At 47.1% G+C, this 19389-nt stretch overlaps 1 protein-coding gene across 1 annotated transcript in view; it reads left to right on the top strand.

Moving 5' to 3' along the window:
• Nucleotides 1-19389, top strand: part of UNC93A (unc-93 homolog A) — a 226717-nt gene that overhangs the window by 87084 nt on the left and 120244 nt on the right. Inside the window, exon 4 of the mRNA XM_029596970.1 lies at nucleotides 9150-9287. Coding sequence (XP_029452830.1) covers nucleotides 9150-9287 — 138 coding nt within the window. The remainder of the gene's footprint in view (nucleotides 1-9149; nucleotides 9288-19389) is intronic.

Below are 19389 nucleotides of genomic sequence, written 5' to 3'. Positions count from 1 at the left end.
CTGTTGCAGAGGTGGACCCTTGGCCGAGGTGGAGTTGGCGCTACCCGTGGGGGGAGCCCCTCCGGGTCCCCACCATTGAGAGGTGAAGCTGAACGGAAGCGGAGGCTGACTGAAGCTTCGCCAATACCAGCCCTCGTTCCTGCAGGTTGAGCCCTTGGGTACCGGGGCTGGCTGGTCTTAGGCGGGCCTCCATGTGGAAGATCCCGAGAAGAGTGTCCAAGACAGAGGCTAGGTAGGGTACAGCGAAGCAAGGGTCAAAGCCAGTAATCAGTACTGAGCGTGGTCCAATGAAGCAAGGGTCAAAGCCAGTAATCAGTCCAGGTGTGGTCCAATGAAGCAAGGGTCAAAGCGAGTAATCAGTCCAAGGCAAGGCTAGGTAGGAACCAGGAACAGAGTCAGGAACAGGAACCAGGAACGGTCAGGATCAGGAACAACAATGGAGCACACGACTAGCATGGAGACCTGTTGCCAAGGCAAGCTCTGGCTGTCAGAACTTGCTTTAAATAGTCCCAGGCTGATGACATCATCAGAAAGTGCCAGCAGCCCTAGCCTGCCGAGGGCCCTTTAAGTGAACAAGGGGGCACGCGTGTGAGCCTAGGTGACTGGATGCGAAGATCAGACAGCGGTGGCATCTCCACTGCGTACCAAGGCCCACCGGTGGCAAGCGGGACTGTGAAAAGGAATGCAGCGCCAGAGGCACCCCCTCTGCATCGTCAGAGAGCTGGGGCCCGCCCCCGGAGAGGCGGCATAGTGCCGGGTAAGGAAGGCCAGTTGCAGGCTCCGCGGCGGGCCGACATAACAAATTCTAGGGGTGTGTATTCGTTTTTGATGTAATGGCAATCTGCAACGTATATGTCCCTATTCATTGTATTCGTGGGGTCACGAAACGTATGGCAAACCCCCACGAATACAACGTATCTAACAAATAAACCCCCGACCCTCCTGACCCCCCCAAGACTTACCAAAAGTCCCTGGTGGTCCAGTGGGGGTCCTGGCGCGATCTCCTGCACTTGGACTGTCGGCTGCTGGTGTTCAAAATGGTGCCAATAACCTTTGCCCTCACTATGTCACAGGGGCTACCGGTGCCATTGGTCGGCCCCTGTCACATGGTAGGAGCAATGGACGGCCGGTGCCATCTTGTGCTCCTACCATGTGACAGGGGCCGACCAATGGCACCGGTAGCCCCTGTGACATAGTAAGGGCAAAGGCTATCGGCGCCATTTTGAATTCTGGCAGCCGACGGCACAAGTGCAGGAGATCGCTCCGGGACCGTCGCTGGACCCAGAGCAATCTCCTGCACTCGGGCCATCCCGGAGCCATATCCTGCACTCGGGCCGTCGGCTGCCAGAATTCAAACTGTCGCCAATAGCCTTTGCCCTTACTATGTCACAGGGGCTACCGGTGCCATTGGTCGGCACCTGTCACATAGTAGGAGCACAAGATGGCGCTGGTTGTCCATTGCTCCTACCATGTGACAGGGGCCGACCAATGGCACCGATAGCCCCTGTGACATAGTGAGGGCAAAGGCTATCGGCGCCATTTTGAATACCAGCAGCTGACAGCCCGAGTGCAGGAGATCGCGCCGGGACCCCCACTCGACTATCAGGAACTTTTGGTAAGTCTTGGGGGGGGGGGTCAGGAGGGTGGGGTTTGTAGCTAATTAAATTTAAAGGGTTGGGATGGGGTTTTTTTTGGGAAATGAATAAATACATAACTAATGAACGGATCGGGGTCCCCCGAGAACGGATGCAATGGATTTGGCTCCCCACAAATATGAATACCGAATGGGATGAATCCATCCCTGCTGCACATCCCTAACAAATTCATCATACTTTCACATGGTAATCTTACATTTTTAATGAGAAAGCGTCCCTTGCCTAAAAATCAAGGGTTGAGCTAAAGGTGGGTGGGTGGGAAAAACAGAAACTAGAATTAACTCTCTCTGGCTTACTTATTATCTCAGACACACACAAACTCTAAAGAATATATCCCACTATTTCACCTCTCTCCAAACATTTTTAAGTCCTAAGATTTCCCAGAGCTATGCTTATTAGGGATGTGAATCGTTTTAGGACGATTAAAATTATCGTCCGATAATTTTAATATCGTCTTAAACCGTTATGGAACACAATACAATACAGATTCTAACGATTTATCGTTATAAATCGTTAGAATCGTGAGCCGGCACACTAAAACCCACCCCCGACCCTTTAAATTAAATCCCCCACCCTCCCGAACCCCCCCCCCCAATAACTTAAATAACCTGCGGGTCCAGCGGCGGTCCGGAACGGCAGCGGTCCGGAACGGGCTCCTGCTCCTGAATCTTGTCGTCTTCAGCCGGCGCCATTTTCCAAAATGGCGCCGAAAAATGGCGGCGGCCATAGACGAAAAAGATTGGACGGCAGGAGGTCCTTCCGGACCCCCGCTGGACTTTTGGCAAGTCTCGTGGGGGTCAGGAGGCCCCCCACAAGCTGGCCAAAAGTTCCTGGAGGTCCAGCGGGGGTCAGGGAGCGATTTCCCACCGCGAATCGTTTTCGTACGGAAAATGGCGCCGGCAGGAGATCGACTGCAGGAGGTCGTTCAGCGAGGGTTCCGGCGCCTCGCTGAACGACCTCCTGCAGTCGATCTCCTGCCGGCGCCATTTTCCGTACGAAAACGATTCGCGGCGGGAAATCGCTCCCTGACCCCCGCTGGACCTCCAGGAACTTTTGGCCAGCTTGTGGGGGGCCTCCTGACCCCCACGAGACTTGCCAAAAGTCCAGCGGGGGTCCGGAAGGACCTCCTGCCGTCCAATCTTTTTCGTCTATGGCCGCCGCCATTTTTCGGCGCCATTTTGGAAAATGGCGCCGGCTGAAGACGACAAGATTCAGGAGCAGGAGCCCGTTCCGGACCGCTGCCGTTCCGGACCGCCGCTGGACCCGCAGGTTATTTAAGTTATTTGGGGGGGGGTTCGGGAGGGTGGGGGATTTAATTTAAAGGGTCGGGGGTGGGTTTTAGGGGGTTTTAATGTGCCGGTTTTTCGATTTTTCGATTTTTAACGATTTTTAACGATTTTTCACGATATTTTTTCCCCCCCCAAACGGCAACAATACAATTCCCTCCCCCTCCCAGCCGAAATCGATCGTTAAGACGATCGAGGACACGATTCACATCCCTAATGCTTATCAATCCTCTCCAATCACCATTAAGTTGATCTTTACTCAAAGGATTGAAAGGTTTGAGATTCATGCACCTAATGGCATGCGCCTCCGGTCTTCTTCTACTGCAAAGGGTGTGGGGCCTCTGGAAACTGGGGCTGTGGAGTTCAAAGCCTGGATTGCTCACTGTGGAGTCCTCTCCCAGGGGATGCTGGGAGCAGTATGCAGATGAGCCTTCCGGTCCTTTTCTACTGCAATGTCTGGATCAAGGCTGTATGCCAGCAGCAGTGTTGTCTCCGTTTCAGAATGCTCCCCCTTCATCCAAAGGTGGGGGTCCCTCTAACTTCTGGACTTCCTTTGGCCAGTCCATGACTTTTGCTTATGAGCTTAAGTTGCTGCATTGTCCCTCTGCCTTAGTTTTATTTGCACAAGAGCTTACAAACAGGCAGATTTTGATAAGTATCCTTCAGTTCTGGTTTAAAGTTCTCATCCAGGCGAAGTTTTTTTTCTTTGGCTGTGACACTGTTTTGGCCTGTCACTATATTTGTCTGTATCCCTGTTTGACTATAATGAAAACATGGGATATTTCCCTACAACCCTAATCCTTGAATAGCAGAAGTCTGGGCTTACCCAGTGCTGCTTCTTCCTCCTTTGCCAGCTTCCCTCTGCAATCTGAACTTGCAGGGGGATAGCAGGTCTGACAAGACTAGAGGGTTGTGCAGTTTCCATTGCAGAGAGCCAAAAGAGGGAAAGCAGAAACAGCTGCCAATAAGTGCTGCTCTCTGACACCCCCTGCTGTAGGAGGACATCTTGCAGGCCCAGAAGGAAATCCAAAATAAAGACTGCAGCTATGGCATACCTGCACTTCAGCCATGGCACAGTAGTGTACCATGTGGCAGTGGTTGGGAAAAGCTGCTCTAGAGGAGTAGAGGGTTTGAGAAGACCTGTATTGGGTAGGCTTCCAGAGGTTCTGGGAAACCTTGTTGTTGAGTTGCGGGAGAAATCAGGGTCTGGTGTCTGAGTGGCTTGTTTTGTCATGAGGGTGTATAGAGGAGCGGGGTTGGCTAATCAGGATCTCAATAGCCTTAGTATATTTGGTGCATGGGCAGGGTTGCTGACAATGTCCTTAACCTTATTAAACTACTAGGCCAAGCAAAAAAATTTTATTATCCGCATCAGTCAAATAATTAGCACACACTTTTGGTTTTGAGCCATATAGCAGCATTTTCTAGTACACCATCAATTTAAGGAATCAACCTATGCCCATGCCTGGGCTGAACTAATGCATGGTAAGCTTAATCCAGTTGGCCTGTGAACTTTCAAAATGATCACAGTGTCAGTGCTTCTACATTAAGGCATGCGAAAAGGAAAGCCTTTATGTGTCTCTGTGTGCCAGGACTGCTAACCCCTCTGCTAAGGAATTTTCCATGCACAAGATTATCCTTTGTGGTTGGTGCCTGACAATACAATGTAGTAATGATAGAGTAAAATTGGTCACAATAGAAATGAGTGCACGGGTAATTTTCAAGCTGCTAATCTTTGCTGCAAAGTACCTGGATACTTTTCAAACTCAGAGCCTTATTTTCCAAGTGGCTTGCACGCGATAAGGGACGTTTCGCATGCGAAACGTCCCTTATCGCATGTGATACCAAAATGGGGGCAGAGTCGGCACCGGAAGGAGGAGGAGTCGGGGCGTCACTGGGGCCGACTTCGCGAAGACGCCGCGTACGACGAAAAGGTAAGGCCCTTTTCGCGTACGAGTTCGCGCCCAATAGCTACACCTTCTATGGTGGCGCTATTGGGTGCGAAACCGGCAGTAATCGCACCACGACGGTGCGATCGCTGCCGGCTAGCGCAGGCCCGCCCTCCCATTTTGGCCCCCTGCCCCTCATTCCCTAAACTATTGCAGGCCTGCGATACTTTAGAAAATGAGGCCCTCAGTCTTTGTAGCAGTTGTCAAAGGAAAAAGATATGCACACTAAGGGCCTCATTTTCCAATATCACATTAAGGGGTGTTTTCCATGCAGCGGGGAAACTTCGCGTGCTGCAATGTTTTTGCAAATCCATCTTTGCGGTGCATGATAAACAACCAAAGAATCATTGCACAGACAGCCTGTTTCAGGGGGGGGGGGGAGGGGGGAGGGGGAGAGAGAGAGAGAGAGAGAGAGAGAGAGAAACTTGCTATAATGTCTACTCCCTAGACAGGTATTTGTATCCCTATGGGAAGCCCACCTAGTAACTCGAGGTGGGGATTAGGAATGAGTGTAGGGGGTTGGGGCCACTTTCACATTCAACATGAGACGTACGAACAGAACAGTGGTCTCTTATGTAGATTTGATGGCCTTCGGAGTAAGGAAACTCACTCCAAGATGAGATTTGGGCAATGTTCTCTCAACCTAGCTTGTTGTTGCCCAGGTAGAGTGTCCATCAAGCTAGGTTGAGAGAACATTGCCCAAATCTCATCTTGGAGTGAGTTTCCTTACTCCGAAGGCCATCAAATCTTCACAAGAGACCACTGTTCTGTTCGTACTGTTGGGGAGCGCTAGGCGAGCGATCCCACTCCTGGGTGATGTGTGTCCTTGGGCCACGGCTCGACCCCAGAGGGCTCTGAAGAAGTGCCGCGGGAGACGTGGCATGCCCGAGCATAGGCTGGACGGGAGCAGGGCTGGAGTGACATGGAAGACAGGCCCTCCTCCGGACCTGCACGCTTCGGAAGACCCAACAACGCAATGTTGGTCTTGTGAACAGTCCTCCGACCGTTCCCAGCCCTTTCGGACCTGCCGCAGGGTACGGCACGAAGCGGCAGGCCAGATGGAGGCCAGGGCAGCGAAGACTGGAACATGGATTCAGACGAGACTCAGGAACGACATGGACTCAGGCTTAGACGTGGACTCAGGAACGAGGTGCAGGATCCATAGATGTGGACTCAGGCAAAGACGTGGACTCAGGCAAAGATGTGGACTCAGGAACGAGGTGCAGGATGCATAGACGTGGACAGGCACAGACGTGGATTCAGGACGAGGTACTGGATGCACAGAGGTGGAGTCAGGAACGAGGGCTGAAGGAAGACATGGGCACTGTCCCTCAGGGCGCCCTACTCAGACCACCCGCGGGACTGAGTCGCGGACCACCCTGCCTCATGCGCGCCCTACTCAGCCCTGAAAGGCTGGTCGCGGACCACGCTGAGAGCGGGAGAGCACAGGAAAGAGGAAGCAGGTTGCTGCACTCCTGGCAGCTCAAGGCAAGGATACGCTGCACTCCTGGCAGCTCAAGGCAAGGATACGCTGCACTCCTGGCAGCTCAAGGCAGGTTAAAGCATCAGGAACAAGGATAAGACAGACCTCAGGGCTGGAACAAGGACATCTGGAACAGCAGGAACATCAGGACTGGAACAAAGTACTGGACGAAGAGACAGACCTTGGGACTGGAACGGCAGGCAGGCAGACATCAGGACTGGACGAGGAGCTCCGACAGGGAACAAGAAACACAGGACCTTGCAGAAGTGTTGGAACACGGACGACTTCCTGGAGCGAAGGATCTCAGGAGTGACCAACTCCTTGCGAAGGCAAAGACAGAATGAACGCTGAGCCCTTTAGTAGAGCTGAGGTGGACAACACCCAGGGAGGGGTCAGCAGGGGGCCACACCTGGCTGGCCCTTGAAGAGGAGCACAGAGACACGCGCTCGCACCCTAGGGAGCTGGAGAGAAGAGCTGGAAGCTGGTGGCGTCCTCAGCCACGTGGAAGGCCAGGGAAGCAGTGGAGCAGCCCTGGGCTGGAGCTGGGTGAAGGCAGGTCAGTGGAGCAGCTCCCAGCTGCATGGACAGAAGCAGGAAGAAGCAGAGAGAGGTAAGGCTGGCTGCAGGCACCGGCAGAGAGAACAGAGAGCTGCAAGAACTGAAGCAGGAGAAGGGCTGACTGCAGGAACAGCTCCATGCCGTGAAGACAGCCCCAGGAGGAGAGGTAAGACTGCAGGCAGAGCAGAGAGCTGTAGCAGGCTGCAGGCACTGGCAGGGATGGCTTCCCAGCCAGGCAAGGACCCGGGCTGTAGCAGGCACCAGCAGAGAAGGCCTGCTGACTGAAGGGCCCGGGATCGCAGCAGCACGTCGGGGGAAGGCAGGAACAGAGGAGCCGGCCGCATGGGAACAGCTGCGGGGACAGCCCCAGCTGATTCAGGGAAAAAGCAAGCAGCAGCGTCAGCAGCCCGACTGGCTGTCTGTGAGAAGGTAAGAGCCTGCCCACGCTTCTTGCGGGCAGGAGCATAACACGTACATCTCATGTTGAATGTGAAAGTGGCCCCAACCCCCTACACTCATACCTAATCCCCACCTTGAGTTACTAGGTGTGTCTCTACTAGATGTGTATCTACTATTTTTTGTATATATACATTTTCCAACAAAAACTATGCATGTAGTTTAATCCCCGACACAACTCTACCCTGAAAATACCTGTGCTACAATGTAAGTAAAAAGTATGCACCTATTGGAATTGTGAGTATAATGTTACCCTCACACATGAGACACAGTTTTCAGATAGGTGATTTATAACAGCAAAATAAATGTTACCCGGAGAAATCACTTGAAAATTAACCTTACAATGTCAGCTTGTCTCTCTCAGAGCCTGTTTCAGAGAGAGAGAGCGAGAGCACCTTACTATAGTACCTATGCCCTACATAGGTATTTGAATCCCTATGGGAGGGCCACCTACTAACTCGGGGTGGGGATTAGGTATGAGCGTCGGGGGTTGGGGGCCACTTTCGCATTCCACATGAGACCTACGGACAGAACAGTGGTCTCTAGTGCAGATTTGCTGGCCGTCGGAGTGAGGACGCTCACTCCAAGAAGAGATTTGGGCAACGTTCTCTCCACCTAGCATGTTGTTGCCCAGGTAGAGTGTCCATCAAGCTAGGTAGAGAGAACGTTGCCCAAACCACTTCTTGGAGTGAGCATCCTCACTCCGACGGCCAGCAAATCTGCACTAGAGACCACTGTTCTGTCCGTAGGTCTCATGTGGAATGCGAAAGTGGCCCCAACCCCCGACGCTCATACCTAATCCCCACCCCGAGTTAGTAGGTAGCCCTCCCATAGGGATTCAAACAGGCTGTCCGGAACTATCGTGGATGGCGATAATCCTTTTCTGGCCCGTAGCGCAGTCCATAGCGCAAATTTGAGGGTTGTAGTTATTAGCCGCGATAGCAGCCGCGCTAACACTGCGGCTGTTTCGCCGCACACGATATACAGGTTCCCGCTTTACATATGCTCCGCCCCAACTCTGCCCCCTAAATACCAAATTACTAATTTGCATTCGCAAATCGCGTTAACAGCTGTTAACGCGATTTGCGAATTTATCGCAGGCGGTAAAGTGCTTGGAAAATGAGGCCCTTAGAGGTAGATCTTTGAAAAGTACGCGCACGCGCACTTTTGTTCATGCAACCGGCGCGAACAAAAGTACGCTGGATTTTATAAGATACGCGCGTAGCCACGCGTATCTGATAAAATCCGGGGTCGGCGCATGCAAGGCTGCGCAAAAATCAGCAGCATGCATGCGCAGAGCCGCGCAGCCTGCCTCCGTTCCCTCCGAATCCCCCCACCTTCCCCTCCCTTCCCCTACCTAACCCACTCCCCGGCCCTACCTAAATCTCCCCCCCTACCTTTGTTGGGCAAGTTACGCCTGCTTGAAGCAGGCGTAACTTGCGCACGCCACCTCGCATCCCCCAGCACAGGCCGCAGTGCTGGGGGACTCAGGACTGCCCTCCCGGCCCACCCCTGAACCGTCACCACGCCCCCTCCTGCCCCTTTTACGAAGCCCCGGGACTTATGCGCGTCCCGGGGCTTTGCGCGCGCTGGTGGCCTATGCAAAATAGGCCACCAGCGCAGGGCTTTTAAAATCTAGCCTATAGTATATGTAATTTCTAGAGGGCGCTTCCCTTTACAATGCTCAGGGGATTATTACTGTTATTATGTCATGCCTATGTACATAGTAATTGTGTGTTTTGATTTCTTTTTATGTTAGAAGACAGTTTGGATGCCTGGAACTATACACAGTGTGGAGCAAATGACTGTCCAAACACAGATGATACTTCGAGTCGGAACACTACAGCATCAACCAAACCATCAGACAGCTTAATTTACACTCTGCTGGGCATTTACACGGGTATGTGTTTTGTGGGGAACAATGTACTTAGCAGGCTTGAGAAGTAGTGATGTGCAGCCCCAAAAATCTAATTCTGGGTTTCATTTTTTTGTTGTTGTTGTTTTTTACCCATGTGTCATTTCGTATCATGTTTATTTTGGTTCGGTTTCTATGCCAAACCAAAATATACATACATAAAATAACAAAACACAAAAAATGAAAGATCATTCCAAAACCCTGTCTTGTGTCCCCCCCAAAAAAGCTGCCGGGCTGGGAATCACCCCAGCCCCAAATTATCCTTCCGTAAGAAACCAGTCATTAAAACGGGCAAGAGGGATGCCAGTTCTAGCACCTTTTTCAGGATGGGAGGGAGGGGAAGTCGAAGGACCTAGGCCAGCCTGACTCTCTGTATTATTTTTTGGGGGGAGTTTGAGAGGGGCCTTAGGTTTTCTCTGGGCCCAGGCAATGTTTTTCGGCTTGGTGACAAAGGGTTTTTTTGCAGCTTTTTTTTTCAAAATGAAGGAAAAGTAAAACCATAGAAATTTTGTTGGTTTTTCTTTTGTTTCATTTTCAAAATGGAATGAAACGAAATGGCATTGTTGAATCTACCCAGCAATCTTAAAGTTATCTGGATATGTTTATCCAGCTAACTACAGGCTGATCTTCAGCTGTCCTAAAGTTACCTGGCTACATTAGCTGGAGAATGCTGAAAATCAATGTTATCTAGCTAACATAGCCAGATAACATGGCTTCACCCTGGAATGCCCCCGAAATGCCCCTGACATTTTTAGCTGGATGATAACTTATTCGACTGTATAAGGGACAGCTAAACTGGCAGGATTTTCACATTTATTTATTTATTTGATGCTTTTATATACCGTTCTATATTCAATCACAATGATTTACAAACAATAAATTAAGATCAATAAATCATAAAATTAAAGAAAAATTACAATAAATATCTTATTAAAAAACAAATAGATTCCCAACAAATGCACAGAATATGGACCTCTAGTTGCCTAGATCTTTTGTATATATACTCCATAGCTCTGAAAACAATGTGGAGTCAGAAATCTTTGTTTATACTAATTGTCACTATGGGACTGACCTAATAAAATCAGCTTTAAAAATTAGGACATATTTTTGAACTCCTGAGCAAAAAATTTGATTTAATACCAGTGTAGTAAGCTAATAATATTCATAGTGCATAGCAGTTTTAAAAAGTGAGGTAAATTTGGGTTTTGCTTTAAAATTTTGGGTAGATTTTAAGGGGAAGGGAAGGTAGGTTGGTATAGTTTGGGTGGGAAGATAAGTGGGTTGGTGAGAAGGAGGTGTAAAATGATGAAAATATACACCACTTATTGATTACCTTTGTTTGCCTTGGGAGCATAAGAAACCAATGTACTTTGAGAGTTTGTATTACTTTATTCTGTTCTAATAAACAGTTTAAACATAAAAAATTGTGCTTAGAATGGTAGTTACTACCATTTTTTTTACTTCAGGAGTTAGAGGTGGAAATGAAACTTAACTTGTTCTTCAAAGCACTGTAAAAAAAAAAAAAAAAAAGAATCTCTGATCTGGGATCCTGGATCTGGGATTTGGTACCTTAGGGCCCAACACCCTCTGACCCAGGCTTGAGACCTACACCCAGAATACCCAGGCTTAAGCCCCTCTGAACTGAGACCCCAAAGCTAGCAGGTCTCTTCCCTGGACCCCTGCAAGCCACAGATCCTCCAACCCATTCTATAAAACTTCTGATTCAGGATTCCCAAGCAGAGACCCTCCACTCCAAGAACCTCAGGCTAGAAAGCGTCTGACCCAAGATCCCCAAGCCAGATACCCTCAAACACTGGACTATTTATTCTATGAGCCAAGACTCTGGGCCAGAAAAACTTTGTCTGGGGACCTTGTACCTGAGACCTTTTGCCCTAGGACCCCAGGCCCAAGATTTACCTCACTAAGCCCCCCCAACCACAATCATATTCTCGTACCCAGCCCCTTCCACATTGTGTCCACATTAATGCACCTTCCACTCAATCTTCCCCACCCACCCACTAGCACACCCCCACTAAACCACATCTGACACGATAACCATGCACCAAGCCTCTCCAACCACTAACACTTACCCTATTAAGACCCACTTCCAACTAGCCCCCACCAATGAAACACACACCCAATGAAACCATCCATCCACTCAGCCCCCCCCCCCCCTTTAGCTCTCCTATTCAATAACATACCTCCTCCATGCTTCCTCCAGTGGCACTGAAAAAAGCTAAGTTCAATGAATCTAGCTGCAGGTGAGAGCTATAAGCATGTTCAACTTAAATTCAATTTGATTGGATTATATTTGTCTTTATATTCTTTTACCCTGAAGATCCAGTTTCAAGGTAGATCATATTAAAAACTAATTAAGAGACTAAAAACAATTCCATCAATAAATAGGAAAAATAATTACAGTAAAACAAAATTAAAATAGTTGTAGTTCTGTTTACTTAACCCTCTTGTTCAAGCCCCCTGTACAACAGACTTAATTAATTACATCCACAGCTCAGTTAATTGAACACAGCTACAGCTCATATCTGTAGCTGAGTTTATTAAACTTGGCTATAGGCAGGGCTCCTGATCCTTTGCAGCTGCAGGAAGGGCCACAAAATTCAGCTCTCCTCATGTAATTACTTTTTCTCCATGGTTTTGCTGTGAGAGACCAAGGACCAGGAAACAAAGATATAGCAGCCAGTACTGCATCTTATCTATTGTGAAGGAGTGTTCTGGAAAATGATCCTTAAACAGTGCTGGATCAGCCTGGTTCACCATAAAAACCCTAGACTGCCAGATAGCTTTGAGGGTGGGTCCCTGGATGGCAGAGATAAGAGCTAGGCCCAGGCGCTCCTCTGAGCGCAGTTTAACCCGTGGTTGGACGAGCGTTCACTACCCCTTATGCTAAGGTTGTCTAACTCCGGTCCTCAAGGGCCACAAACTGGTCTGTATGAATATACATGAGACAGATCTGCATACAATTGAGGCAGTACATTCAAATTTATCACATGCATATTCATTAGGGTTACTCTGAAAATCAGATTGGTTTGCAGCCCTCGAGGACTGGAGTTGGACACCCATGCCTTATACCAATAAGGGGTTTAGCGCATCCAAAACGCACGTCCAACCCCCCCCCCCCCAAAAAAAAACAACTAATAGCGCTCATCATATGCAAATGCATGTTGACGAGGCTATTAGCTATTCGCCCGAGATGCAAAAAAAAGAAATGTGCACCTGATCCGCACATTTTAACGCTCAGAAATTAACACCAGCCCAGAGCAGGCATTAATTTTTGAGCAGCCCAAAAAAGTGTACAGAGAAGCAGAAAATACTGCTTTTCTATACATCCTCTGACTTAATATCATGGCGATATTATGTCAAAGGAATCAAAAGGTTACAGAAAAAGTAAAAAAAAAAAATATGCCCTCCTGGGTGTCCGCTGACAAGGAGGCACTAGGGGTGCGCAATTGTCCCTAGTGTCTCCTTTTTAGCATGACCCTTCATTTAAATATTGTAACATGTGTCCAGGAGATGTGGCTGGGACTGCATTAAGAAAGTGGGCACTCAACACTGAATGCCTGTTTTCCGCGCAACTTTATTGTTTTGACCTGAAAGTTGTCCTGAATTGAATGCTGTTTGATTTGTATTTCAGGAAGTAAGCAGTTTACATTCTGTTAGACTATTTTCTGTTACAAATAAAGCTGCAATCTTGTGGATTGCTAAATGGTAAATTTTCCTAGTGGAGTGCCACAGGGATCTGTTCTGAGATCACTGCTTTTTAATAAATTTATACATGACCTGGAATGAGAACTGAGCGATGTAATCAAATTTGCTGATACCAAATTATGTAAAGTTAAATCACATGAGGGTTGTGAGAAATTGCAAGAAGACCTTGCAAAACTGGGAGACTAGGCATGCAAATGGCAAATTAAATATAATGTACATGCACTTAGGAAAGAGTAACCCAACAAGAGTCACCATTCAGGAAAAGGATCTCTCGTATATACTCATGTATAATCCTATCTCATGTATAAATTGATAGGCAATTTTGAGACCAAAATCCATTGAAATGCATTGACCTGTGTATAAACTGAGGTTTAAAATGAGGACATGTATAACTTCAAATGTCAGAGTTAGCTGCTTAACTTATGCTGCTAATTCCACTCTGTTTCAGCAGTTCGTTCATACATATGCGCATATATTGGGGACTTTATAGTATATGCGGAAAAATGGATAGTATGCTTGCATAAGTTGAACCAGCTTTTTTGGGACTATTTTACAGCACAAATTTCTTGACTTTTATACAAGTATATACAGAAGGTGTTGTCATTAATACATTGAAATCTTCTGCTCAGTGTGCAGCAGCAACCAAGAAAGCAAATAGAATGCTATGAATTATTAAGAAAGGCATTGAGAATAAAACAGAGAATATCATAATGCCTTTATATCACTGCATGGTGCGATCTCATCTTGAATATTGTGAACAGTTCTGGTCACCACATTTCTAAAAATATATAGCAGAATTAGAAAAGGTTCAGAGAAGGGCAATCAACAAGATAAAGGCCATGGAATGAGCCCTCTATGAGGAAAGGTTAAAGAGGTTAGGACTCTTCAGCCTGGAGAAGAAACAAAACGGCCGAGGGGAGATATGACAGAACGCTATAAAATAATGAGTGGGGTGGAACGAGTAAACAATCGGTTGTTTATTCTTTCAAAAAGTAAAAGACTAGGGGACACACAAAGAAGTTCCTAGGTGATACACCTAAAACTAATAAGAGAAAATATTTTTTTACTCAATACATAATTAAGCTCTGGAATTCATTGCCAGAGGATGTGATAATAGCTATTACTGTAGCTGCAATTAAAAAAGTTTTAGACAAGTTCCTGGAGGAAATGTCCATAAACCATTATTAAGGTGGAGTTTCAGAATACACTTCTTATCCCTGGGATAAGCAGCACTATATCTATCTACCCTTTGGGATCTTTACAGATACTTATGACCTGGATTGGCCACTATTAGAAACAGAATACTAGGCTTGATGAACTTTTGGTCTGACCCAGTTTGGCAAGTCTTATCTTCTTATGTTCTTATCTGCTTCATGGTGGACACCACTGATGTCATGGACAAAGCTTTCCTGTACTCAAGAGATGCAGGTAATTTCATAGAAGAGTATTTGGTATATCGTCATAATCTACCATGGTTCCATGGGTGTTTCCGTTGAGGGTCTCTTCCATCTATGGCATACCTCTTCCTGTCTCCTGACTGTGATGACTGCTATGCTTATCCTACAAATTGGAACCTTACACCAGGAGCAACTCTCCCTGTTCATTCTCCCTAAGGTGGTGAATCTAGTTATCTTGGGCCTACCACGGCTGGACAAAAATAGCCCACCATCAATTGGCAGGCACTGGAAATCTCTCTCTCGGGACCTCTGTGCCATCAGGAATGCCTCTATATGGTCACTCCATCCATGCCTGTCACCAGAACTTTGGTACCCAATCTTCCAGGACTTCCACCACAATATGCCATATGCACTGACGTCTTCAGCAAGAAGCAGGTGGAGACTGTCGCAACATAGGTGTTATAATTGTTTAATTGACCTCATCCCTGACAAGACTCCTCCCAGAGGCTATGTTTATCCATTATCTATTCCGGAGAACCAAGTCATGTCAGCATATATCAAGAAGAATTTGGAGGGGGGATTCATTCGGCCTTCATCTCCACCATAGCTTCTTATTCATCGGGAAGAAGGATGGATCCCTTCACCCTATATAGTAGGGATGTGCAGAAGGAAAACATTTGTTTCGATTTGGTATTCATTTCGCCGGGACCCAAATCCATTGCATTCATTTCAAGGGGGGGGGAAACCCAATTCGTTGATTAGTTATATTTGTTTTCAGATTTCCCATTAAAGTCAATGGGGGAAGTATTTGCAGCCTATTTTTGGCTGCAGAATTAGAGTTTTCTTATCAATTCTGATGAAACTTCTGGGGTGCAATCATCAGAATTAGAAAAGAGCTCCAAGGTCCAAGTCATACAGACTGTGGCAAAGTGGCACCAAAGTGGCATGAATAGCCTAAGGCACTTTAAAGGGGCAAAGGGGTATCAGGAGTGGCAAATGTGCTTTAACAGAGGTGCAAAGCACCGCTAACAGATGCATGAACCCTCGAAAGCAGCTCGACAGGCAAAGCGGCAAGATAAGTGGCATCAACATCCTACAGCACAATGAAGGGGGAACATAGCAGGCAGAAAGACTAGCACCAACACACTGAGGAACCATGATAGTGGCAAGAACACCACAAGCAGTTCAATGAGTCATCTGGTATATGGCAGCAAGACAGGCTGGCAGAGCTGAAGTAGTCATGTCCCTGTGGTTTTGTAGGGGCAAGGCAGGCTGGCCCCGGGGAGAGTTCCCTTTCTTTGCGCAGGAAATGTCTCCCTAGAATGGGGTCACCCCTAGAGTGGAGCACGTGCCTTCAAAGCATGGCGATGTGGAGCAGGGTGCCATGCGAACAGCAGTTCAGCATGGGTCAACAGGTACTAAGAGATAGGTAGGCTGTCTACCCCAGGGAGAGTTCCCTTTCCTTTGAGCAGGAAAGGGCTTCCCAGAATGGGTTGGCCCCTAGATTGGAGCACGAGCCTTCAAAGCATGGCGATGTGGAGCAGGGTGCCATGCGAACACCCTGCTCCACATCGCCTGTCAACATGGGTCAACAGGTACTAAGAGATAGGCATGCTGTCTACCCCAGGGAGAGTTCCCTTTCCTTTTTAATTGTTTAATTGTTTAATTTAATTGTAATTACAAGAATTACACCCACATTGCATTACTCAGAAAATAATTCCCCAATACCACAGAAAAACCAGGAGTCAAGAAAAAGAGATTCATTAGGCTCAGGAAGGATAACACATGTGACCCACAGTCACCCATTCTTGACAGATGGGCAGCCAACAAGTATACCCCCCCACTCAAACAGGTCATTAAGGAATTCATTAAAAACCAGGATTACAGTGGGCTCTGGTAGAATTAGACCTGTGATGAGGAGACACACACTGTACCAAATGCAAAAAGAACAAAAAGCCTTCTCTATATTAAAAACTGAAGAAGTTCTTGAGAAAAACATTGAAGTGTTACCAGAAAAGGGAAAAAAACCCCAATGCATGCAGAATTTCAGGATCCATAACCAAAAGTAAAAGCTAATTGAGATGGATAACTCTGTCATCAGTGGCACAACTGCAAAAGGAAAGAGTGAAGTGAATAACAAATATCAACTAAAGTCTCATAAGGAGTCCAGGAAAAGCAATAACCTTAAAGAGAGTACCTGGAAAGCTATGATCACAAATGCTCATAGTTTGGGAAATAAAATCCCAGATCTGCAGGCCCTAATGATGGAGGCAGAATTGGACATTGCTGCTATCACAGAGACATGGTTCACAGAATCTCTTGATTGGGATACAGCAATACCAGGCTATAACTTGTTAAGGAAGGACAGAGTGGATAGAAAAGGGGGATGTGTAGCTCTTTATGTCAGAAACAATATACAAGCATCTGAGCTGCAAGGAAGTTGGGGCAAGGAAAAAGCACTATGGGTCGACCTAAAAAAAGATGACGGAGCGTCCATTTATATTGGAGTGGTTTACAGGCCTCCAAACCAAAAAGAAGAGCTGAACAGAGATCTGGTTGAAGACATCCATAAGATAGGTAAGAAGGGAGAAGTGGTGATCGTTGGTGACTTTAATATGCCAGATGTAGACTGGAAAATCCCATCTGCAGAATCTAAAAATAGTAGAGCGATAGTGGATGCCATGCAAGTAACTTTGTTCAAACAAATGGTATTGGAACCCACGAGAGAAGGAACTATACTCGACTTAGTGCTCTCTAATGGAGATAATGTCTCTGATGTCCAGGTGGGTGCCCACCTCAGCACCAGTGATCATCAAACGGTATGGTTTAATACCACTAAAAGAATATGGAAAAGAACCACAAAGACCCGAGTTTTACAGTTCAAAAATACGGACTTTGAGGAAATGGGGAAGTACCTAGAGGAAGAATTAAAAGGATGGGAGAACGAGAGAGATGTGGATCAGCAGCGGACCAATCTAAAAGGAGCAATCACCAAGGCAACTACTCTATATGTTAGAAATGTAAAGAAAAGCAAAAGAAAATTGAAACCTCTCTGGTTCTCAAAGGAGGTGGCTGACAAAATTAAAGCTAAAAGAACAGCATTCAAGAAATATAAAAGATCCCAAAGGGAGGAGCACAAAGAAGAATATTTGATTCAACTGCGGGAGACAAAGAAATTAATCAAGTTGGCAAAAAGTCAAGCGGAAGAGAGGATTGTCAAGGAGATAAAAAATGGTGACAACACATTTTTCAGATACATCAGCGAAAAGAGAAAAGTCCAAAGTGGTATAGTGAAATTGAAAGGTGGAAATGATCAATGTGTGGAGAGAGATGAAGAAATGGCAGAAATATTAAATGAATACTTCAGCTCTGTGTTCACTAAAGAAGACCCTGGAGAAGGAACATCTCTACACAACAAGAAACTGGAGGGAAGTGGAATAGATGAAAATCCTTTTACAGTAGAAAATGTATGGGAAGAGCTAAAGAATCTGAAAGTGGACAAAGCCATGGGGCCTGATGGGATTCATCCAAGGATACTGAGGGAGCTCAGAGATGTGCTGGCGGGTCCGCTGTGTGACCTGTTCAATAGATCCCTAGAAATGGGAGTGGTGCCGAGTGATTGGAGAAGAGCGGTGGTGGTCCCGCTTCACAAGAATGGGAACAGAGAGGAGGCTGGTAACTACAGACCGGTTAGCCTCACTTTGGTGGTGGGAAAAGTAATGGAGTCACTGCTGAAAGAGAGAATAGTGAACTATCTACAGTCCGGAGAATTGATGGACCAGAGGCAGCATGGATTCACCAGGGGAAGATCCTGTCAGACAAATCTGATTGACTTTTTTGACTGGGTAACCAAGGAATTGGATCGAGGAAGAGCGCTCGATGTCATCTACTTGGATTTCAGCAAAGCTTTTAATACGGTTCCGCACAGGAGACTGGTGAATAAAACGAGAAGCTTAGGAGTGAGTGCCGAGGTGGTGACCTGGATTGCAAACTGGTTGACGGACAGAAGACAATGTGTGATGGTAAATGGAACTTTCTCTGAAGAGAGAGCTGTTTTAAGTGGTGTACCGCAAGGATCGGTGTTGGGACCGGTCCTGTTCAATATCTTTGTGAGCGACATTGAGGACGGGATAGAAGGTAAGGTTTGTCTTTTTGCGGATGACACTAAGATCTGCAACAGAGTGGACACGCCGGAAGGAGTGGAGAGAATGAGACGGGATTTAAGGAAACTGGAAGAGTGGTCAAAGATATGGCAGCTGAGATTCAATGCCAAGAAGTGCAAAGTCATGCATATGGGGAGTGGAAATCCGAATGAACTGTATTCGATGGGGGGGGGGGAAAGGCTGATGTACACGGAGCAGGAGAGAGACCTTAGGGTGATAGTGTCTAATGATATGACGTCTGAGAAACAATGCGACAAGGCGATAGCAAAAGCCAGAAGAATGCTGGGCTGCATAGAGAGAGAAATATTGAGTAAGAAAAGGGAAGTGATTATCCCCTTGTACAGGTCCTTGGTGAGGCCTCACCTGGAGTACTGTTTTCAGTTCTGGAGACCGTATCTACAAAGAGACAAAGACAAGATGGAAGCGGTACAGAGAAGGGCAACCAGGAAGGTGGAGGGTCTTCATTGGATGACATACGAGGAGAGATTGAAGAATCTAAATATGTACTCCATGGAGGAAAGGAGGAGCAGGGGTGATATGATTCAGACTTTCAGATACTTGAAAAACTTTAATGATCCAAAGACAATGACAAACGTTTTCCGTCAGAAAAAAATCAGCAGAACCAGAGGTCACGAGCTGAGGCTCCAGGGAGGAAGAGAAAGAACCAATGTCAGGAAGTATTTCTTCACGGAAAGGGTGGTGGATGCCTGGAATGCCCTTCCGGAGGAAGTGGTGAAGTCCAAAACTGTGAAGGACTTCAAAGGGGCGTGGGATAAACACTGTGGATTCATCAAGTCTAGA

The sequence above is a fragment of the Rhinatrema bivittatum genome, chromosome 3 (assembly GCF_901001135.1).
Source record: "Rhinatrema bivittatum chromosome 3, aRhiBiv1.1, whole genome shotgun sequence".
Classification (NCBI taxonomy): Eukaryota; Metazoa; Chordata; class Amphibia; order Gymnophiona; family Rhinatrematidae; genus Rhinatrema; species Rhinatrema bivittatum.
Note: the sequence above shows the minus strand (reverse complement) of the source record. Positions and strands in the feature narration are given on the sequence as shown.